The sequence below is a fragment of the Rana temporaria genome, chromosome 2 (genome assembly GCF_905171775.1).
Source record: "Rana temporaria chromosome 2, aRanTem1.1, whole genome shotgun sequence".
NCBI lineage: Eukaryota > Metazoa > Chordata > Amphibia > Anura > Ranidae > Rana > Rana temporaria.
In genome coordinates, this window is record NC_053490.1 from 422420572 (window position 1) to 422444932 (window position 24361).

At 42.4% G+C, this 24361-nt stretch overlaps 1 protein-coding gene across 1 annotated transcript in view; it reads right to left on the reverse strand.

Moving 5' to 3' along the window:
• The window catches only part of MAP3K15 (mitogen-activated protein kinase kinase kinase 15), a 245839-nt gene that overhangs the window by 92410 nt on the left and 129068 nt on the right, over nucleotides 1–24361 (reverse strand). Inside the window, exons 7-8 of the mRNA XM_040338224.1 lie at nucleotides 9537–9707; nucleotides 3259–3371 (exon numbers count right to left, since the gene is read on the reverse strand). Of these exons, the coding sequence (XP_040194158.1) occupies nucleotides 3259–3371; nucleotides 9537–9707 (284 nt within the window). The remainder of the gene's footprint in view (nucleotides 1–3258; nucleotides 3372–9536; nucleotides 9708–24361) is intronic.

Here is a 24361-nt window from a genome sequence, read left to right on the forward strand (position 1 = left end):
GGTGCCAGGGGGGCGAGTCCTGCCTTCTATGTGAGAAGACGCAGAAGCAGGACACGGGAGCGTGCCCACAGGTGTGTCCACGAAGGACAGTGCTTCTCTGACGGGTCCATTAAGAAGAGGAGGAGCAAGGAGCGCCACTGAGGGACCCCAGAAGAGGAGGATCGGTGCCACTCTGTGCAAAACCAACTGCACAGCGGAGGTAAGTATGACATGTTTCTTTTTTAAACCAAGAACCTTTACAACCCCTTTAACTTTAAAAAGACTGCTCAATTGTCTTCAATATTTTGATTATATTGTTATATTTTAGATTGTTACCTGTTAGATATATTGACACACAGGGGTTGATTTGCTAAAGGCAAATAGACTGTGCACTTTGCAAAGAGCAGTTGAACTTTGCAAGTGCAAATGCGCCAGAACTTAGTAAATGAGGTAGAGCTGTACTGACTTTCATCATCCAATCATGTGCAAGCAAAATTGCTGTTTTTTATGATCCTTGCATGTGATTGGTATTCTTTGTAAAGTGAAGCTTCTACTCATTTACTAAGATCTGGAGCTACTGCACTTGCAGAGTGCAACTTCAGTTACCCGAAGATCAATGCCAACAATGCCAATAACCTAAAGATCCAAATAAATGTGAATATCACTGAATTCAAGGGGAATGTACAGTGGTTTTGTATTTTTTCTTTCTTATTGTATATATTTTCTTTTTTTTATATTTATTTATATATTATTTAACATTTTGAAAATAAAGGTAAATATGTACACATAAATTTATTTTCACATGCAGCCCACAGGTAAAGTTCTCAGCTAATTGTCCCATGTTTTCCAGCAACTGTGTTGAAAAAAGACCCTTGTTTACAAAGCTCAGAAGCTCAAGCTGAAATGTACATACACAAATGGAAGCGTGAGAAGAGTACCCCCATACCTCTGTGCACCTGTTACTAAGGATTCAATACAGTGTGTTTGAAAGGCTACAACGTTTACTGTACTCTTGCTTTAGAAAACCCATAGTGCTTTGAAAATGCTTTTTAATGGGTCTGCCCTGTATTAAATGCTACATTTTAAATATATAACCTATTCTGCAGTAAAAACACATCTAAGTTATCTGTTTAAAGTATAACAAAAGGCAACACTTTTTTTTTTAGTTTTGGATAGAGTGGAAACAGATTAGAACCCCTGTCAGTTTTCATGGCTCTGTGGAACCGTGAGGGAGATTCAATCTTTCTATTTGTCCTGTTTACCTTTATCATCGAAAGTAAAACTAAAAGAAAATCCCAAATTTTGGGTTGTGAGTGAGTGAGTGAAGAATTTATATAGCGCAGCACATGCAAACTAAATCGCCTCTGGGCGCTCGTTGTTCCTTTCTCCTTTGACATCAAAAGAGATGAGTTTTGATCTTTCTTCTGTTGTCCCCAGAAAAGTTATAGAGGGGAAATCTTCCAATGGGGACACTAGTTCTAGTGACCTGGGGATCCCCAGGGAATTCCCTTACTTTGCAGGGATTTCCTCTCACTTCCTGTTTGGCTATGGTGCAGGAAGTAAAGAAATGATGCACAATGGGGCACAGATGGCTACAAAAAAAACAGGGGTTATAACCCTCCCTTGCTATATCCAAAATGAAAAAAAAAAAAAAATCTTGCCCATAGTTCTACTTTAAAACCTTTAACCACAACTATTTGCTTCTCTTTAAAAAGAGTAAGTATACACTATATGGTTGATAACAATGAGTCGTTATTTTCATTTCCCTAAAACTAGTCAAAACAACTTGAACAATTTCAGGCAACTAAAATTGCTGATTCAGCTGACATAGACAAATTCATGGAGAAATATACAGAAACAAAACAAAGGAAAATCCTTTTTGTTTTTAACCTCCCTGGCGGTATGATTCTGTCTGGAATTACGTACCAAAAGCGGTACATTTATTTTGCAAGGAAATTGGCGTTTTATACTGTAGGCCTGTAATTTTTAGAAATAACTCACTTAAATCTGACCAAGCAAGAGTCTTGTAGGCATCCCGGGTATGATTTTTTTTTTAAAACAAAATTATAAATTATAATATAATAAATAATTATAAATAATTATAACAAATAATAATATAATTATAATAAAAATTATTCAATAATGTAATCAACTCAAAATCACTGAAATTTGCAGTTGCAGAATTATTTTATTTTATTTTTTTTATGACGAATTTCCCCGCAAATCGCTATCGCACATTTCTGCAAGTGATTATAATTTATTATCGCTGTTTTCTAGCTGCTCTAAAACCATTTTTGACATAAAGGGACACTTTTGGACAATCTACAGTTTTTAGGCAGAAATGAAATTTTTTATTATATAAAACTACATGCAGGACACTGGACAGACCACTAGGGACAAGGGGGGTGTGTATTTTTTACATACAGTACTGTAATCTATAAGATTACAGTATACTGTATGTAATGTGTTTGTTTACTTTTTTGAATTTGGCGCCGTTCTCCGTCCCCGTGCGTCGTAACGTCGCAGGGAACGGAGATCGGCGGCACACGGAGACTGTGAATCGAGCGAGGAGGTCCCGCTCTCTCACACAGCGGGTGGCATCGCTGGATCCAGGGACAAGGTGAGTAAACCAAGCCTGTGGATCCAGCGAAGGTAAGCCCGTCCAGCCCGAGCGTGACTCGGGTTTGCCGATCCCAACATGTAAAACCAACCCCGAGTCACGCTCGGGTTTACCGTCAGGGGGGTTAAAATGCACCATATGAATTTCGTACATGTATCACATTTAAAGGGGTTGTAAGGATGTTTTCTTCTGTCTGTAACTACACACCGTAATGCGAGGCTTTCTCCCTGGTGTGGAGAAAGCCTCTTGAGGGGGAGGGGGCGAGCAGGCAAGTCGGGACACTCTCTACTTTTCAGATAAAGAAAAGAGCTGTGTGTTAGTGGGTGTCCTGACACTCCTGCTCGCCCCCTACCCCCTCAAGAGGTTTTCTCCACACCAGTAAGAGAGCCTCGCATTACGGTGTGTAGTTACAGACAGAAGAACAGGAAGTGAGGATTTCTCAGAAGAAATAAAGACATTTAAAAGCAAAATCGAAGGATGAGGTAAGTGAAGGAGGACTGCACTAAGGTAAAGGAAGCCATTTAGGGAAAACACATTCCTTTACAACCCCTTTAAGCAATATTCTTTATACACAGGGTCACAGTGTTGGTAACCAGCTGTTTTTTCTTCAAACTCATTAGCATTAACAGCACGAATGTTTTAATAAATCCAATATTTACCTATTTTCCGTAGTTCTATAGATGTTTCAAACTGCTGTCCGGCGACAATAAGTAAAACAGCGAGATTAATTCCAGAATACAAGGATGGCTGGAGCTCAAAACCTTTGCGATACCTGGTAGGAATAATGTTCTTATTCAGTAGTTTGATCTTAACACGAGCCAATATTTGAAAAGCAATTTTTACAACATAAAATGAGCACTGTGACACATTACAAAAATTATACAATGTAAATTGTTTGCCTGAAAATTGAAATAATTTGGTGAAAATGTAACAAAAACTAAAGACCTGCTTGGCATTAGAGAGCTAAAAAATATCTGTACTTTATAGGTCAAGGGATTGATGATGTGCCTGTCTGTTGATAATAGAATATTCATCACATACTGTAACGTTTTCTGCCAGGGAATATCGTATTTCATGTGTAATCAGATTTTATTGATTGAAGTAATAGTAAAGATACAAACCATAAGCATCTGTCAAAAAGTTTTACATTTAAAAAACGGGTCATGAACAGAATATACATACATATACAGTGGATATAAAAAGTCTACACACCCCCTGTTAAAATGTCAGGTTCCTGTGATGTAAAAATGAGACAAAGCTAAATAATTTCAGAACGTTTTCCACCTTTATTGTGACCTATAAATGGTACAACTCTGTTGAGCGACAAACTGAAATCTTTTAGGTGGAGGGAAGTAAAAATAAAAAAATTGAATAATATGGTTGCATAAGTGTGCACACCCTTAAACTAATCTAATACTTTGTTAAATCACCTTTTGATTTTATTACAGCACTCAGTGTTTTTGGGTATGAGGCCTCGTACACACGACCGAGAAACTCGACGGGCGAAACACATCGTTTTGCTCGTTGAGTTCCTTGTTAGGCTGTCGAGGATCTCGGCGAGACAAATTTCTCCATTGCCGTCGAGGAAAAAGAAGACATGCTCTCTTTTTGGCTCGACGAGATCCTTGACAGTTTCCTCGTCGAGAAGTGTACACACGACCTGTTTCCTCGGCAAAAAAAAAAAAAACCCAGCAAGTTTCTTGCTGGTTTTTGCCGAGAAACTCGGTCATGTGTACAAGGCCTTAGTCTCTATCAGCATGGCACATCTTGACTTGGCAATATTTGCCCATTCTTCTTTGCAAAAACACTCCAAATCTGTCAGATTGCGAGGGCATCTCCTGTGCACAGCCCACTTCAGATCACCCCACAGATTTTCAATCAGATTCAGATCTGGGCTCTGGCTGGGCCATTCAAAACGTTTAATCTTCTTCCAGTGAATCCATTCCTTAGTTGATTTGGATGTATGCTTTGGGTCGATGTCATGCTGAAAGATGAAGTTCCTCTTCATGTTCAGCTTTCTAGAAGAAGCCTCTAGGTTTTGTGCCAATATTGACTGGTATTTGGAACTGTTCATAATTCCCTCTACCTTGACTATGGCCCCTGTTGTAGCTGAAGAAAAACAGCCCCAAATCATGATGCTGCCACCACCATGCTTCACTGTGGGTATGGCGATCTTTTGTTTATGTGCAGTGTTGTTTTTGCGCCAAACAAATCTTTTGGAATTATGGCCAAAAGGTTCAACCTTGATTTCATCAGACCATAAGACATTTTCCCACATATTTTAGATGTGTTTTTGCTAAATTTAGCCAGGCTTGGATGTTTTTCTTCGTAAGAAAAGGCTTCCTTTCTTTGTAAGAAAAGGCTTCCATCTTGCCACTTTACCCCATAGTCCAGACACATGAAGAATGCGGGAGATTGTTGTGACCACACAGCCAGTACTTGCCAGATATTCATGCCGCTCCTTTAATGTTGCTGTAGGCCTCTTGGCAGCCTGACTAACCAGTTTTCTTTTCGTCTTTTCATAAATTTTGGAGGAACGTCCAGTTCTTGGTAATATGACTGTTGTGCCATATTTTCTCCACTTGATGATGACAGTCTTCACTGTGTTCCATGGTATGTCTAATGCCTTGGAAATTCTTTTGTACGCTTCTCCTGACTGATACCTTTTGACAATGAGATCCCTCTGATGCTCTGGAAGCTCTCTGCGGACCATGGCTTTTGTTGTAGGATGCGGCTAAGAAAATGTTAGGAAAGACCTACTAGAACAGCTGAACTTTATTTGGGGTTAATCAGAGGCACTTTAAATGATGGCAGGTGTGTACTAACTCTTATTTAACATGAGTTTGAATGTGATTGCCTAACTCTGAAGACAGCTACATCCCATTATAAGAGGGTGTGCACACTTATGCAATTACATTATTTTAGTTGTTTGTGCATAGTATACAAAGTAGAAAATATAATCAGCGCAATAAAACACAAAAACAAATAAAACAAGCGGCTGAACACTGGGATTCAATTGATAAAATTCCTGAGGGTAAATATAAAATAGATAGTGCAGCGCTTAAAAGTCCAAAAAATAGAAAGTCCAAAATGAATCTTTTCTAAAGTGACTGGTGATGAGTAGAAATCATGCAGGTTCTGTAGCGGACGGGGGAGACGGAGGAGAAGCTCAAGATGTGTTACATTGAACCTTGTATTTCGAGAGCACTGCCAATTGCCTCTATATAGCCCAGGACTCAACTTTATTTTTTCCTATTTAGTTGGTCTGACATAGAGGATTGGTGATACAGGAGAGAGAGTGGCAGTCTATCCAGGATCCATATTGACCCATGTTGTACATGCTTGAATTTATTCTTGCTCTGGTAAGCAGCTGATACATAAGTGGTGGTGGATTTGTCATCTGATTCACAAGATTTGTGCCTGGATATTTAGCTTCACTTATTCGGAGAACTTCCTGTCACTTCCTGCATTCCTCTGTGATACTTCATATATGGACCTTTGCACTAATTTACCTTTCAGTTTTGCACTGGGATTTTGTGCACTTTAATACATAATTGAACATTTATGTTAATTCAATTTGCAGCGCAGCTTTTCTTTTTATATTGTATTTTGTGTGTGTATCTTACATATAAGTTGCAGCAGCTTTTTTTTTTTTTTTTTTTTTGTATTTATTTATTTTTTTTATTATTTTTTATATTTATTATTTTTCTCACATATGTTTATAGTGTCATCACTAATTCACTCATAGACCTGCGCAGTATCTTCCTATTTTGTATAGGTTCTGTAGCGTGAAAATAAGAAGAGACACCTCCACCAACGGTAGTAATGGCCGCTCACCTCACAGCTATGACCCTCTGTTAGATAAGGTCATAAACAGCATTCCCATAAGGGTATCTCCAAAAGGAAATCCAGCAATGATACAAATAATAGAAGGCAATGATCTCCAGAGCAAGGTCAGCAATCGAGCATCAGATCCAGGCATATAAAAGAAAAACAGCACATAGTGTTTCTCCGTGCAGGTATAACAGTAAATTTTAATTTTAAAAAAACGCACTTACAGAGCAAGGCACTCAGTCCAGTGCCAGGAAAAACAAACGTGTGTGTAGATGTGATCGCGGGTGACGTCACGCTCTCCCTAACGGTAGGGAGAGCGTGACGTCACCCGCGATCACATCTACACACACGTTTGTTTTTCCTGGCACTGGACTGAGTGCCTTGCTCTGTAAGTGCGTTTTTTTTAAATTAAAATTTACTGTTATACCTGCACGGAGAAACACTATGTGCTGTTTTTCTTTTATATGCCTGGATCTGATGCTCGATTGCTGACCTTGCTCTGGAGATCATTGCCTTCTATTATTTGTATCATTGCTGGATTTCCTTTTGGAGATACCCTTATGGGAATGCTGTTTATGACCTTATCTAACAGAGGGTCATAGCTGTGAGGTGAGCGGCCATTACTACCATTGGTGGAGGTGTCTCTTCTTATTTTCACGCTACAGCACCTGCATGATTTCTACTCATCACCAGTCACTTTAGAAAAGATTCATTTTGGACTTTCTATTTTTTGGACTTTTAAGCGCTGCACTATCTATTTTATGTTTGTGCATAGTAACCAATCTGTTTCCAGGTTTTATTGTCAAAGCTTCGTTGAATAAGCTGAATGTAGAAGATGATTGGTTACTATGCACAGCTGCACCAGAGCCTGTGTGTTCCAGTTTTAGTAAATCTCCCGCTGTTTTGGATAAACTAGCGCATCAATATCTGGTTTGATGGATGCAGTAGCAATCCTCAATGAATTCTCAAGGTGCTCATAAGATATTTTGGTTTTAATTTTGCTCTTCATGTGCTTCTTCCCTGAAAATAGTTTCTCACAAATATAGGTGCTGCCGAAAACTGATGACATGAATAAGGCATGATTGTGAGGAGTGGGATATTTTTCTTTGGAAAGATAAAACTTATAAAAGTCCAGTAAAGAGACACTGTCACATTTTTACATTTGTATTAAAAAATGGTGAGAACATTGTCATACAAGGCAGCTCCTCTAGTAGAAAGCAGATAGTAAACTGTCCACAAGAGGAATTAAAACCATCAGCCAGATATAGAAAACATATGGGGAAGTCAGGAAGGGAACATAGGTCCAAGATACATGGGAGATAGATAAATTAGTAGGTTAATAGAGAACAACATAATAGGTCTGTGTAAGGGATCAAGAAAGAAAATATGCAGAAGAGGGAGGGGTGAAATAAGAGAAAGTATAGAGTAAATGGAGAGGTAGGACAGGGAGCTGCACCCAAACCCCCCCTGGCCAGGCAGGGTCCAGAAGACGTGGGCTAGTGTTGAGAAAGTTTGATGTAAGTAAGATGAAGTCTGTAGAGTTCCTAAAATGAACCCCTCTAAACCATTGGGTATTTCCCTGGAGAGAATCCGATTCATTTCATATATGGGTTAAATCTCCCATGCCCACTCTAAAAGTGGGGGACTATACATCTTACAGTGCCTGACGATTGCGACATGAGCCAACACCAAGAAATGTCATAGTAGGCCTCTCTTAATCTTTCTATAACAGCAAGGGGTTATGGAGAAATTAGTCCAACGTGTATCTAGAATAGAAAGGTCCACCCTGTGAAGGACTGTAGAGCTATGATTTCAATAAGAAATGTATAGTTACGTTCTTGTGTTCCTGAAGACATGGACATTTCTAATTCTATTTAGGTAGAATTATTGTTTTATCTCTGGAGTTGATCCCCTTTTAAATGCATGCCATGTTTGCTTTGTTAGCAGCAGCTTGGCATTACATGCCATTGTTGAGCCTATCATCTACTAGGACCCAAGGTCCTTTTCCATCCTAGATTCCCCCAGAAGTTCTCCCCCCAGTGTATAGATTGCATTCATATTTTTGCCACCCAAATGCATTATTTTTTTTTGTGACCTAGTTGTATTGCTCTAACTCCAGTGGAGATCAGTGTGCTCGCTCCTCTCGCCTGAAGCTGGCCACTGGGGAAATCACGTTGGACCGGAGTGCCCTGAAAACAGGAAAATATATATGTATCTTCCTTCTATAGGGTAGTTAGTACAAGTGTTAGAAGGGGATGGAAGCACTTTTAAGCTTAGTTAGTTCTAGCCAGGAATTCCACTTTGAAAACACTTTGGTGCATGGGAACCAAATGATCAAAGAATAAAGCCCACTCAGGGTCATATGAAAAGATATACCACAGCAAATCATTGCACTCAAAGTTCCATATTTCTCCATTGTGTGAGAACAGATAAGCATAGGGTTGCCTTTACAAGTGGTGTTATTGTAGTCTGACAAAAAGGCCATGACAATAGGTTAAATCCTGAAACATGTTGCCTAGTGGGAGGGAAAAGGACAGTACCTGGTACAATAGCCTGTACAACCAACTGCAGCACAATTAAAACATTTTACTACTTCATCTAGATTTGAGTGCAACACCATTTTTTGTATGTAAAAAGAAAAAGTTTCAAATTGAATGCATTATTGAATGCATTATTGTGGTTTTTAATGTGTTTAAACCACAACGACCTTGAGAGCCATCAATGTGCTGAACTTCCTAATTTTATCATCTTCTAACTATTAAACTTAACGCACTAGGGGTGAGCCCAATGTCCCTTCTTTTGTTTTTTCGTACAGTTTGGTTATTCCCTACCATCTCCGGAACTGGTGGTGGGACCATAAGTATATTCAAACTATCCACCACAGGTCGTGGAAGATATTGACTGATTTTATAAGAGAAAATGAGGAAGAAAATCGTAAGTGGTGGAAGAACATTTGGCCATTTTTTTATATATTTATATAATTATTAGCATGTCAGTAGAAGTTTTATAGTGTACAGCATGTATCATTGATTTATTACTCCCCACCATTTGCACAAATAACAGTAATTTCATACAGAATGCCAAACAAAAAAAAACTTCTTACCATTCAATGGCACTGTCTCTGCTCTTTGTATCTTTACAGTCAGAACCCAGAAACATGTCCTTGTATATCCGTCCACACAAGCAGAACATGTCAGGGGCTGGATGATCACATGTCTGTAGCACTTGAAGCATCACATTAAGAGCCTTTTCCCGATCCCCTGTGTTATTTCTTCTGTAACAATACAATGGGATAATTACTCAGGGTGAGAAATGTATGTGTATGAAAAGCCAATACATTTTTTTAGTGTTAGATAAAGTAGGATGGGGTAAATCCTCTATTTAGTTAGTTTTTGCTGTCTGTGCCCAGCTGGAGACGTGTACCTTCACTTCCTGTCCAGTAGATGAAACAACAAATGAGAGGAGATCCCTCCCAAGTTAATGGAATTCCAATCTTAGAGAGTTGTCCCGGGAACAATTGTACCAATTGGAAGATTTTTCCTCACCTTCTGCTCTGACAACAACATAGTATTTCCCACCGTTGCTACCACCGGCTATTACCACTCTTGTATTTTTCAAGATTTTGTCCATTGGCTTTGTCTATGTGGCTGACGAGCCTTTGTATGATTACTAAGTATATAATGTAATGCACATTTTTTTTGCTGTATTCTCGCTTGTTGCTGAAGGATTTGTATAATGTTTAATTTTCTATGTCTATAAGTGCAAAAACTCCAATAAAAATATTGAACATTTTAGGATTTCCCTTCCCTTTCATTGTCTCAGTGACAAAGATCACCAGAACAAATAGAGTGGTAAATTTCCATAGTGGGGAAACAGACAACAATAAAAAAAATTGACATCAGGTCTAAGGCAGTGTAATTTTAATTCCCTGCAACCACAAGTTGTAGGAAAGAATATCGCTTGAAAGAAAATCCCAGCAGCCATCCTTGGCAGGAGAACATAGTGAGTGTTTCCAGCAGCTACAGCGGCTGGCAATAATTGCATGCTGAAAATCTGACATGCTGGTTGTACCCAAGTCAATTGATGGATCAACTTGCGTACAATCAGCCTGCCCATACTGTGTAGATGGTTAGAATCTCAGCCAGTCCCCGTCTATCTTTACCCTTGGTACCTTACACTTAACAGAACATACCATTACATACACTTTTAGTAAAGGAATACATTCAAGCAGCAATAAAATATTTTTAAACCATGTTTCCACCACAGTCACTGATGTATAACATATATAGATTTGTGTGCTGTATTGTGTTTGTATCTTTTGCCTGACGAAGAGGTCCTGCGCGACCTCGAAACGTTGCTTTTCTGGATCGCTAATATGCATAAAATTTTTGGACGTTTTTTAAATGATCCTTGGTGTGCTGGCGAATATGTGTAACTGATGTATAACAGTCTGACAATAAGAAACCCTTTGAGATATTTTCTCAATAAATATTTATGACACTTTCATTACTAAGATTTTTGTATTTTTTTCTATTGACATTTATATTAGCAGATTAAACAGCCTATTCAAATACATATTCAGATGTTTGAATTTTGAATGTAGAGTTGATTTTACACATGGCTTTTATGCCTGCTATCTAGTGATTACTGGAGAGCTGTGACACATTTACAATGTGTAATGCAAAAGTTTAAGGTCTTTTTCACACAGGCTTTCTGATCAGGTCCGTCTGTCAGACTCCATGCAGCTCTATGGGCAGGCAGATGTAAATGGACCTATGTTGGTTTACACCCACCTACCTCTGAGTACTTAAGAGACTGCTTTCATCTGACTGTCAGAGCTATCATGGGTCCGACAATGTCTGCCGGACACAAAATGAATGGATATGAATGTGTCAGGACCCATGAGTCAGACGGAGACAGAAAATACAGTTAAAATCACATTAACCACTTAGTACCGGCCCGCCGTCAAATGACGGCGGGCGGAATACTCTATTGTTCTGACAGGACGTCATATGACGTCCTGTCATTTAAAGCCGCTAGGGGGCGCGCGCACCCGTCGCGTTACTGGGAACACAATGCACGTGCCCGGGCACCCACGATTGCCCAATAACCGAGCAGGACTGTGGATCTCTGATCTCTGATCTCCACGTCCTGTCAGGGAGAGGAGACCGATGCTGTGTCCCTTGTACATAGGGACACAGATCGGTCACCTCCCCCAGTCACCCCCCTCCCCCTACAGTTAGAACACTCACTAGGCTACATATTTAACCTCTTCCCCGCCCCCTAGTGGTTAACCCCTTCCCTGTCAGTCACATTTATACAGTAATCAATGCATATTTATAGCACTGTTCACTGTATAAATGTGAATGGTCCCAAAAATGTGTCAAAAGTGTCCGATGTGTCCGCTATGATGTCGCAGTCACAATAAAAATTGCAGATCGCCGCCATTCCTAGTAAAAAAAAAAAAAATGTCCCCTATTTTGTAGGCGCTATAACTTTTGTGCAAAAGTTTTTTTTACCAAAAGAATGTAGAAGAATACGTCGGCCTAAACTGAGAATTTTTTTTTTTTAATTGGATATTTATTATAGCAAAAAGTAAAAAATATTGTGTTTTTTTTCAAAATGTACGCTTTTTTTTTGTTTATAGCACAAAAAATAAAAACCGCACAGGCAATCAAATACTACCAAATAAAAGCTCTATTTGTGGGGAAAAAAAGAACGTCAATTTTGTTCGGGAGCCACGTCGCACGACCGCGCAATTGTCAGTTAAAGCGACGCAGTGCCGGAAGCTGAAATTTCGCCTGGGCAGGAAGGGGGTGTATGTGCACAGTAGGCAAGTGGTTAATATAATGGATAAAAATGGTACGAATAGAAAACGCAGTCAAAACATAGCCAGGGTACGTAGCCAAAGCGGGTAGCCAGAACAAGCCAGTAAATCAGGATGCCGGAGATCAGCGTAGTCAGAGGCAGCAGACAGAATCAGGAACCGGAAGGGATGTCAGCCAGGCAAGTCTTCAACAGGAACACAGCATAGAGTCTCTTGATATGTTTGACCAAGGCAAAGGCACAGGAGAAATGAACCAGGCAGTTTAAATATCAAGAAGGGGCAGGCTGTAGGCTGGACTGACGAGCAGGAAATGAGCCACAGTGGAACAATAAGTGCTGGCAATTATCTGACAGCTGAGCAACCTGAGAGCTAAGAATTGAGGGCTGAGAACCCAGCCCAGACAGAATATGAAAAAAACTGACATCTATTTTGTACAGCTCTGATTCAGCATGGGACCCACTCATGGATACCCTCTCTATTTATTGGAGCAGACCTGCTCCATGTGAAAGAACACTTAATGTTAAAGTGGTTCTAAAGGTCGAAGTTTTTTTTACCTTAAAATCTTACCATTCTTTGCATTAAGGTAAAAAACCTTCTGGGTGCAGCTCCCCCCCCCCCCACTTCAGTTCTCCCTTATACTTACCACAGCCCCATCTTGATCCAGCGATGTACATGAGAGCAGCGGCTCTTCTGGGACTCTCTCTCTCCTCATTGGTTTACACAGCAGCAGGAGCCCTGCTGCTGTCAATCATAGCTAGTGAGCCAATGAAGAGAGAACGGTGGTGGGGCTGAGCCAAGTTCTGTGTGTAAATGGACCATTTATAGGAGTTTGGCTCAGGAGAAATTATGTTTGAGTGCCCTTTTAGCAAGAGGCTTGCTATTGGGGCACTCAGCGGGGGGACGAGCTGAGATTGCGAGCAGGGGACCCAAAATTAAGAGGATCAGGGCTGCTTTGTCCAAAACCATTGTACAGAGCACGTAAGTATAACATGTTTGTTACTTTTTTTTTTTTATTACAAATTTTAGAATCACTTTAAAGTGATTGTAAAGTGTTATTTTTTTTCCTATAAAAATAACAAACATGTTATACTTACCTGCTCTGTTGCAGTGGATTTGCACAGAGCAGCCCTGATCCTCCACTTCTCGGGTCCCTCTTCTGTGATCCTGGCCCCTCCCTCCTGTTCAGTGCCCCCGCAGCAAGCAGCTTGCTATGGGGGCACCGAGTCGAGTCACAGCTCTGTGTGTCCATTTAGAAATGGAGCCCAGACCCGTCCCTGCCCCTCTCTCCCCTAAATGGCTAGCTGACTTTGATTGACAGCAGTGAAAGCCAATGGCGCCGCTGCTGTGTCTCAGTCAATTAGGAGGGAGAATCTCGAACAGCTGAAACACTCGTGGACATCGCTGGACAGAGAGGGACCTCGAATAAGTATTAGGGGTGCTGAGGGGGGCTGCTACACACAGTAGGCTTTTAATCTTAATGTATTAAGATAAACAACCTTCTGTCTTTACAACCCCTTTAACAAAGGGTCAAGGTTAGTTTTTTTTTTCCAAATTTATTTATTTATTTATTTAAACAAATATAAATACTCAGAAATATTAACATGTACAGTGCATTTCACAAAGCTGATAAAGTCACATTTCTTGTACAAAGGAAAGCATACAGTAATAATGAATTTAATCCAGTCTTGTAAAGATTAAGGAATAGCTAGTTCATATAGAAAATGAAGATCCTCTGAAGGGGAGGGGAACTGACCCCCACCCGAAACCTTGAACGAGGGATCTAAGATCCGCTTGGAAAGGCGTAGGTGATTAGGGACCCTATGTCAAAGAAGGTTGCGTAGGAGACCATCGCCAATCCCTTTCTCAAAACGTCCACCCCTAATGGGAACTACACTGTGAACGGGAGGATAATCGTGGTATCTACCCAAAGGGTAGGGTTGGCATGGTCCTTAGGCTCGTAGGGTCCCCGTAATATAAACCTGGGTAAGAGTCAGCCATGTCTTGAAGAGGAGAAAGAAGAGAAGAAAAAAAAAAAAAAAAAAAAAAATTAAAAAAAAATTAAAATTAAATCTCATGAGGGGTAGAGGTTGATAATTATCATAACATGCACTTGGGTGAACTAACCAGATGGGATCATCATCCTTAAAAGTACTTTTCCTCGATAGCGTCTACTGAAGTTTGAGCCCTAAACTCAAATTCATAACCAATTATAAAAATAGCTAAAAGAGCAAGGGGGGGGGGGAATCAGGAAAGATAAGGGTGTACTTTTATCCATCGTTTAAGTATTATCAGTTGGTGTCTGCTGAGTTAGGTTATCGGAGGGAGCAAGCGGAGCTCCCTTGGATAAAGATTCCCTGTATTGCGTCCAGCACCCCCAAGTGTATCTAAATTTCATAGCTCTGTCCTTTGCTTGATGAATGATCCGTTCCATCTCCTCAATTTTAATAACCCTATTGTGCCAGTCACCTATCGTGGGAGGTTGGGGATCCTTCCATCGCACAGGGATGCACTGGGAAGCTGCATTGATCAAGTGAATCATTAAGGATTTGCTGTAAATTGATTGAGGTAAGGAAGTGTGATGGAGTAAATATTGTGCCGGGGTGAAATCCGGTGTGTATGTGGTTATTCGGACAATGAGGGCATGGACTTCCGCCCAAAAAGTTTGAATTGATGGGCATTCCCACCATATGTGCAGAAGAGTCCCTTCTGCCGAGTTGCATCTCCAGCACACAGGGGGGACATTAGGGAATATTTTATGTAGTATACTGGGAGTCTTATACCACCTTGAATAAATTTTATATCTGTTCTCTTGGGCAGATACATTTATTGATCCTTTGTGTGCATGGGACAAAATCGCTTTCCAATCTTCGTCAGAGAAGGTAATAGCGAGGTCTGTTTCCCACTTACTGTGAATGTCCGTGTTAAGTGTCTTATTTGGCGTGAGCAGAGCATACAGTTTAGAGACCAAGTGACGTTGCGGTTCAGTTTGATCACACAATGCTTCAAAAGGTGTGAGTTCTCTGTGCCATTGTGCCATTGAAGGTGCTTTACAAAAAAATTGTCGGATTTGGAAAAATTTAAAACGGGGTATATCAAAATCTGGGAATCTCGTGGTCATTTCCGCCTGCGTCAGCAATGAATCTGAGTGAAAAAATTGTTTTGCTCTAAGCGTGGGTGTCATCTGGGACCTGATTGGGTCCAGGGCCAGGATATCCTCCGGAAACCCTGGGTTATTGTTCAGGGGTGTCATGGGTCCCGGGAATGTAGCTACATTCATAGATCTATTCATAGCCCTGAAACACAACAGTGTCGGGCCAATCAAAGGGTGATTTTTACAAGCTTTAGGGGTTAATTTCGAGTCTATCCATGGAAGATGGGATATTTCGCACCCCGCAAATGCCTCCTCTAGCTTGACCCAATCCTTCCCTGTCTTATGTAGATGCCAATCAACGATTCTTGTTAGTAGACTCGCCTTATGGTACCTAGCTAGATCTGGTAAGCCGATTCCCCCCTTCATCTTGGGGATGGTGAGTCTGTCCCACCCTAATCTAGCGGGCCGTCCAGCCCAGAGGAAAGTTCTGCACAGGGATTTAAAAGAAGTGAAGAAAGCGGCAGGGATTTTTATTGGAATCGCTTGCATTAGGTACAGCATTCTGGGAAGAATGTTCATTTTCAACAGTGCAGCTCTACCAAACCAAGAGAAAGTTCCCTTGGTCCAATTAAGTAGATCCTCTTTTATCGTTTGCAGGGTGGGTTGGAAATTTTTGGTATATAGTTCAGACAGCCTCATAGGAAGCTTGATTCCCAGGTATGTGATGTCACTGAGTTCCCAAACAAAGGGGAAATTTTGTTTACAAAGGTCGACCGTGGCTTGAGTAAGGGAGATATTAAGTGCCGTGGACTTGTTGAAATTGATCTGCAGATTGGATATCGTATTAAACAGTCTTAAATCTTTAAGGAGGTTAGGTATCGTAATTAACGGGTTAGTCAGAAACAACAGGATGTCATCAGCGTAAGCTGCAATTTTATATTGTTTGCTATCAATTGTTACACCTCTGACATCCCGATTGTCCCTCAATCTCCTGAGAAACGGCTCCAAGGTTAAAATAAAAATCATGGGAGAGAGGGGACAACCCTGCCTAGTTCCATTGTGTACCGAAAAGGCGTCCGACAATCGGCCATTGACCCTTATCCTAGCAGTTGGACCAGAGTAAAGTGCCATTACCATTTGAATAAAGCGATCCGGAAAGCCTGTTTTGTGTAAGACAGCCAACATGTAGTCCCAGGCTACCCTATCAAACGCCTTTTCGGCATCAAGGGACAGCAGGAAACCCTCTGAATCGTTGGTAGAGAGCCAGTGATGAATACTAATCGCCTTCGTGGTGTTGTCCCTGGCTTCTCTGCCAGGGACAAAACCCACCTGGTCGGTCGATATGACATCTGGTAAAAAAGGGAGTATTCTATTGGCCAGAATTTTTGCGAATAATTTAATATCCACGTTTAATAGTGAGATTGGGCGGTAGTTGGGGGCCAGCGTGGAATCTTTCCCAGGCTTAGGGATCAGTGTAATATGGGCTTCCAACAGATCTGTACCTGTGTGGGAGGGAAATGGTAGGTCATTGAAAGCTTTGATAAAATGTGGGAGTAATATAGATGAAAATGTTTTATAATAGCCCGAGGTCAGACCATCCGGACCAGGGCACTTTCCAGGCTTCAATTGTTTTAAAGCTATCAGGGCTTCTTCTATTGTGACCGGTGCATCTAAATGTGATAAATCTGGAATGGGTGTGGGTGGTGCGCCATATTTTGAGAGGAACTCCTCAATAAGCAGTGTTCGGGAGCTAGTGGGCCCCGGCAGAGACGATGTAGGTAGATTATATAGGGAAGATAGGTATGACCTGAACTGTTTAGCGATAAGGTCGGTCCTGTGCAGAACTTCCCCTGTAGGGGTGGTAATAGTGTGAATCGTGTGGGCTTCTCTTTTCCTCTGGAGCGCATTAGCCAATAGTTTCCCAGATTTATTTCCGAATTCATAGTAAAGTTTGTGAACAAAGGCAAACTTACGTTTCATTCTCGTCTGTAGTTCCCCCAACAGCTCCTTCCTAGCCGCTATTAAGGCCTCCAGGGTGTCTGTAGCTAAGGAACTTTTGTGGGCTAGTTCTAAGGATTTAATCTTATCGGAAAGATTTACTATACGAGCCGTTTGGAGCCTACGCCGTTGCGACATATGAGAGATGATTTCACCCCTAAGGACGCACTTATGCGCGGCCCAAACCGTGACGGGCGCTACCTCACTTGAGGAATTTTCATCAAAGTATTGAGATAATCTAGTCGACAAGTTGGCCGCTGCTACTGGGTCCAGGAGGATAGAGTCATCCATCCTCCAGGCCCCCCTTCCAGTACCTATACCTCGCCATGTCAATGTCATAGTAGTCGGGTGGTGATCTGATAACACCATAGGTTCGATGGTAGCATCGGAGAGACGCACCAAATCCGCTTGTGTAATAAAGATGAAATCTATACGAGAGTACTTAGCATGCATAGGGGAATAAAAGGTGTAATCTTTCACCGTCGGATGTAGCGTTCGCCACGAATCGTGTAAGGTCAGTAGTTTCAATTGTGCTTTAATAGCCCGAAGGGCGCGATAGGTCATGCAAGACGAACCGTTCGAGGTATCCAGTATGGGGTTGAGAGGGACATTGAAGTCACCTCCCAAAATTAACATACCAGATTGGAAAGCTGTGAGGAGTTGAGTGATATTACGGAAGAATTGGACATGCTGTGAGTTAGGGGCGTATATGTTAGCGATAGTCACGGGCGTACCTTGTATCTTACCCTTGAGAAATAAAAACCTCCCCTGTGGATCCTCCTGTACATCTTCCACCTGTAATGGACAGTTTTTAGAAAGCAGGATCGATACCCCTTTGGATTTTGAGATGTTGTTGGTAGCATGAAATGCCACAGGGAAGTAACGGCTACGTAGCGTGGGTATTTTGTCCGATCTGAAGTGTGTTTCTTGCAACAACACTACTTGTGGTTTATCTTTTTGTATAGAAGAAAGCAATTGGGAACGTTTTTCAGGAGTGTTAAGTCCACGCACATTCAGGGAATATACCTTAAGTCTCATGGGGGGATTCCCCTGATCACTAGACTGTCGGTTCGGGTTTATAGCACTAGCCATATTATATCAAGGAAAGGAGATGTGAGGGAGGAAAAATAGGGGGGAGAAGAGAAGAAAAAAAAAAAAAAAAAAAAAAAAAACGGAAGAGAAGAAGGGGGGAGGTAGAGAGATGGGTAAAGTATAGGAAAGGTCTTCAGAGGGTGGTGTGAAAGCCCTAAAGCCTACAATCAGCCCTCAGAGCTTTATCAAGATAGCCCGAGTACTTAGGGAAAGAATTACTTCAGTCCCCAAGTCAGTAACTTAGATTCGGGACTGAGTGTACGCCGCACCCAGGACCATTACCCCAGAAATAAAACTCCGGCCCACTAGTCACCGGGCGTCAGCGTATGGGGGTTGACCAAGACGAGCCAAAAAACTACGTATTTTAGAGCAAAAATAAAGATCACTATTCTAATAGGTAAAACTAACAATAATTGCCATGCCACCCCAGGGCAACGCGGGGTAACGGTTAAATAACCTGCAGATTCGGGGAGAGCTCACCTTTGTTATTCACGCCTGAATAAGCATCAGGGTATGGGGGAGCACCCTTCCCCAATTCCCTGGGCCCAACCATGCATTCTCATTGTGCATGGCGGGGACCCTGCTCTGTAGTTGCCATATTTCCAGCCTCCCCCCTCCCGGGGCAAGGCGAGGAAACCCCCCCCCACCCCTAGAGATGAGAGCGGCGAGGCAACACCACCCTCCCCGGGACGGGGGCGAACCCACTTCATCCAATCCAGAACCCCTAGTCCCATCAAAGATCAACCTGTAATCACTGCAAAAATAACATCTTAACACAAAGGTCGGGCCCTTAAAAATTAAGACAAAACTCCCCTTACCATCCAGGTCATGACTCTCTGGTCTGGATTAACGAGAGGAAGTCTATAAATATTATTAAACTAAATGCGAATACCTCGGGCTCCCAGGGCTTACTGCCTACTTCCAAGCATACCTAAAAAGAGCAATTTAAACAGTAGTATTCTATGGTTGAAAAGTACAGAAGCTTAACACTGCTAAATTATCTGGCAGATTAACTAACTAATAGCCTCCCTAGGGGTAATCAGGATCGAATCACAACTGCAGAGCGTCCACATAAACCATTGATGGGATTCGTCCTCGTGGGTTGTAGCCTAGACATACGTACCGACTGAGGATAACTAGGGTTACTCCTTTCGTTCCTCTCACCTGTCCCAGAGCGCACCCTGGTAAACCTGAGAGTTCCGCACAGCCGTATGATAATAAGAGTCAGAGTGCACTTGTTAGAAAAGAAAATCCTGCCCTGTGCTGCAACTGCGCGTTGATCGTAACCATAACAATACCCTGCGGCATATTTGTGCATATAGAAGCCTTATCATAGCGCACTCCTTTGCCTAGTGATCAACTTCAGGTGAGCCAGTCTCTATTCATTGCCCTATGAGGTCTGTATGCACGCTCATTAAACTTGGGAAAGAGTATCAGGGCCTCACACTCCGCAGTACATGGGGGTGTAACCCCAGCGCTCTATATCCAGAAGGGAAGCTCCGACGTTCAATTGTGATGAGCCTGATGTCCATCTGCTAAGCATTCTGGGTATTGTAGTTTGACCTCTTATTCTAACGCTGTGCGTTGTATAGTCCAGGTCATAGGCCGACTAGCCGCGCGAAGCATTCTGGACGCTGTAGTCAGTGCAGTGAATAACGAATCCTGGCCTCCAGAAAAAAAAAAAAAAAGAAAAACAATGTAAGGGCAGAAATCTGTCATGCCTCACCTCATGTTTTGATAAAACACTGAAGGCCTTATTCGCTCCATAAGATCACTTCTATGTTAGCTGGGCTTCCATGCAGTTGGAAAAGAGAGGGATAAGAGGTTAAACATATTGAAATTTATAATGAAAATTCAAGGAATGAATATCCCAAACGATTAGACTGTAACGTGGGGGCATTCCAAAAAAATTATTGAGAAGAAGAAAAAAAAAAAAAAAAAAAACAACTTCAAAGCTGTAAATTCTGTGCGGGCTACCATCTCTATTCCTTAATCTCGTCTTGCCCTCCTGGATGCTGGTGGCGGGGAGGGAGAGTGCTCAGGCCTCGGGGCTATCTGACCCTGGTGGATCCTTGATCCTGACGATGAACGGCGGCGACGGAATCTGGTTGCCTGCGTCTCCATCGGTTCCATTCTCGGTGTTGGCCATCGATTAACCGACTGCCGGTATGCCGCGTACCACTCCGGGACTGCCACCTGGGGGATACCCAGCGTGTCACAGAAATGAGGTAGGTCTTCCGGGACCTTCAAGAGGGCGGTTCGGCCCTGATGAGAGGCTGACAGGCAGAAAGGGTACTTCCATTTGTATCTGATATCCCTTGCCCTCAATACCTCCAGCAGTGGTCTAAGATCCCTGCGGTGTTTTAGTGTTATCCCGGACAGATCTTGGAAGATCTGCACTGGAGCATCTCTGTAGTGGAGTTGTTTCCCTCTGGCCGATTTTATAATATCCTCCTTTAGTTTATAGTCCGCAAGACAGCAAACTATATCCCTAGGGGGATCAGTCTCCTTGCCTTTAGGGCGAAGGGCTCGGTGGACTCTATCCATATTAATGGACACCTGAGGTGACCTGCCGAGCACTGAATTAAACAACTCCGTCACTGCTTGCGGGACATACTCCCCCTCCACCGTTTCGGGGATCCCACGTACCCTCAAATTTTGGCGGCGGCCCCTGTTGTCCAGGTCCTCAAGGTGACGGTTCATGTCCCTTAATTGAAGAGTGTGGTCATCCACTTTTCTGACCGAGCGTTGTATTACAATAGTGTGATCTTCCACGGCATCCTCCGTACGGGCGACTCTGTCAGTCAGGGATCTAACCTCCAGACGGAGCTCTGAGATGGCGGTTGTCAAGGTATCCTTGATGTCCGCCGCGACGGACCGGAGATCTGCGATAGTCAGATAAGGTTGTGACGGTTGTGCTGAGACTCCCGTTCCGGGAACCGGGTTGTGTGCAGCCTGTGAAGGCGTCAGGACGATTCCTGTATGTTCCGTGAGGGTAGACTGAGAGAAACCCGAGGAAGAATTCTGGCGGGAGGGCTCCATGTTTCCTCTGCGTGAGCGGGACATGTCTGAGGTGAATTGAACCGAATTACCGGTTTCCTCTCTAGGCGAACGCGACCTGGAGGCGGAGGAGGCTCTGGACGCAGTGCCCATCACTTTAGCAGAGAAAAATTCGAGCTATGCCCTCCGTTTTAGGTAATAGTTGCCCTGAGGTGGCAGGAGCTCTGGTCTCAAGCGTCCATCTCTCAGCACGGTCCGGCCACGCCTCCCAAGGTTAGTTTTAGGCCCCGTACACACGTCCGAGAAACTCGACGGGCAAAACACATCGTTTGTGAAGCCCCCGAGGATCTCGGGAGCCAAGTTTCCTCATTGACTAACGAGGAAATAGAGAACATGTTCTCTATTTGGCTCGACGAGTTCCTCGTCGGTTTCCTCGGCCAAAAGTGTACACACGACCGGGTTTCTCGGCAGAATACGGCTCCGATCGAGTTTCTGGCTGAATTCTGCCGAGAAACTCGGTCGTGTGTACGGGGCCTTAGTGTTAGCTTGTCATGGTATATAGACCAATACTATTTTTCTACACTTTTCTTTTTGAAACTGTAATCCTGCAGTAGGTAGATAAGTGCACAGTGACAAACTGTTTTGGGTGTCCCAGCCACTATCAGATTCACTATAGTCTAAACAAGAAAGGTGTGCAGAACTTCTTGGTAACTATATTGGTAGAGCACGCTTGCTGTCTATTTCTATCTAATCATGCACACGTGCTGCTCGCAACAGCTTTGATATAACATCATATAAATAACACTATATATATTCTCTTTCTATTACCTTACGAAACGAACACTTAAAACCATGACTGTATCATAACAATAGCAAACATTTTATTTTATTGAGAATCTTTGTTGTAAAGTGCAAACACAGTGGCACAAAGGATGAAAAGCTTACTCGGCTGTTAAAAGGGTAATATGTGGGCCGCTAATGCACTGCGCTTCCTAGTGTTTAAAAGGTGCTGCATGTTTGAGTCAGCACCATTGTGTGTTGTCACTGGGGCGGTTTTACCATGATAACCCTGCTTCTGCATTTACAAACAGATAAAATGAGTATTTACCTCGTAGTCTGCATTAATTAAAACTTCCACCCGCCAGCCACACGAAAAGGTCACTATACAGTGAATGGAGGCGAAAGGATTTGTAAGTGAAAAGCAAACACATCTCCTAAGCTTAAAAGCCACTTGGTAGGCGTGCTGGTAATCAGTACAGGATTTGGAAAGTTTACTGATCAGTTTTCAGATCGGATTATGATTTTTTTTTTTTCATCTCCCGGTATCCAGGAATAGGCTAATGTACAGTAGAAAGAATCTATGTGTTTGTTCTGTAAGCAGTGCTAGTCGAAGCCAGCTGCTTCCAGTAAACTTTGTGTTACACATACTGGCAGGGACAACTTATGCAATCCAAGCCGTTTCACAGCAGCATGACCATGTGTGCTCGCCGGAAACGAATCAGAAAATAACAGGCAGACACTTCTTCAATATGCTTCAATATGTTTTACCCCAGAGTTAGGCCTCAAGGACAAACGTTTTGCAACAAGCTATTCTGCAATCATTTTTGTAATAGTTTTTGGTTTGCTCTGTTAAAAAACTTTACAAGCACTTTCGCCAATTCTGGGACACAAACTACCCATAAATTAACCACTTAACCCCCGGACCATATTGTTGGTCAAAGACCAGAGCACTTTTTGCGATTCGGCACTGCGTCGCTTTAACTGACAATTGCGCGGTCGTGCGACGTGGCTCCCAAACAAAATTGGCGTCCTTTTTTTCTCACAAATAGAGCTTTCTTTTGGTGGTATTTGATCACCTATGCGGTTTTTAGTTTTTGCGCTATAAACAAAAATAAAGCGACAATTTTGAAAAAAATGAATATTTTTTACTTTTTGCTGTAATAAATATCCCCCAAAAATATATAAAAAATCATTTTTTTTCCTCAGTTTAGGCCGATACGTATTCTCCTACATATTTTTCGTAAAAATTTTTTGCAATAAGCGTTTATTGATTGGTTTGCGCAAAAGTTATACCGTTTACAAAATAGGGGGTATTTTTATGGCATTTTTATTAATATATTTTTTTTACTAGTAATGGCGGCGATCAGCGATTTTTTTCGATACTGCGACATTATGGCGGACACTTCGGACACTTTTGGCACATTTTTGGGACCATTGGCATTTTTATAGCGATCAGTGCTATAAAAATGCATTGGATTACTATAAAAATGCCACTGTGAAGGGGTTAACACTAGGGGGCGGGGAAAAGTATGTTTCCTAGGTGTGTTCTAACTGTAGGGGGGGTGGCCTCACTAGGGGAAATCACTGATCTTCTGTTTATACATTGTATGAACAGAGGATCAGCATTTCCCCCCCTGAGAGGACCGGGAGCTGTGTGTTTACACACACACAGCTCCCGGTCCCCGCTCTGTAACGAGCGATCGCCTGTGCCCGGAGGCGATCCCGCCCGCCGGGCATGCGCACGGGTGTCGGGGCGAGCGGGGGGCGCGAGTGGCCTGCGAGAGAGCTGACGCGAGTGGCCTGCGAGAGAGCTGACGTAGAGCTACGGGATCTCGCGCAGGGCAGCTGACCGGCCGCCGTAAAACGACGGCGGCAGGTCGGCAAACAGTTAAAGGAGCTTTCCAGATATAATTGAAGATGAAGCCTTGAGGGAGTCTACAGGTTTGCATGTTTAGCTTTCCTAAGCAATTCCTGTAGTACACCAGTCCAGTTTATTGTTTTGAGTGGGCTAGGCGAATTCTTCCATAAACAGGAACTTTAATTTTAAATAAGCAAATGTAGAGTTATCCTTTAAGAATTGGGTTTAGAAGGTTAAAGCAGAGCTACACCCAAAAAGGGAAGCTCTGCTTATTTGCTTGGG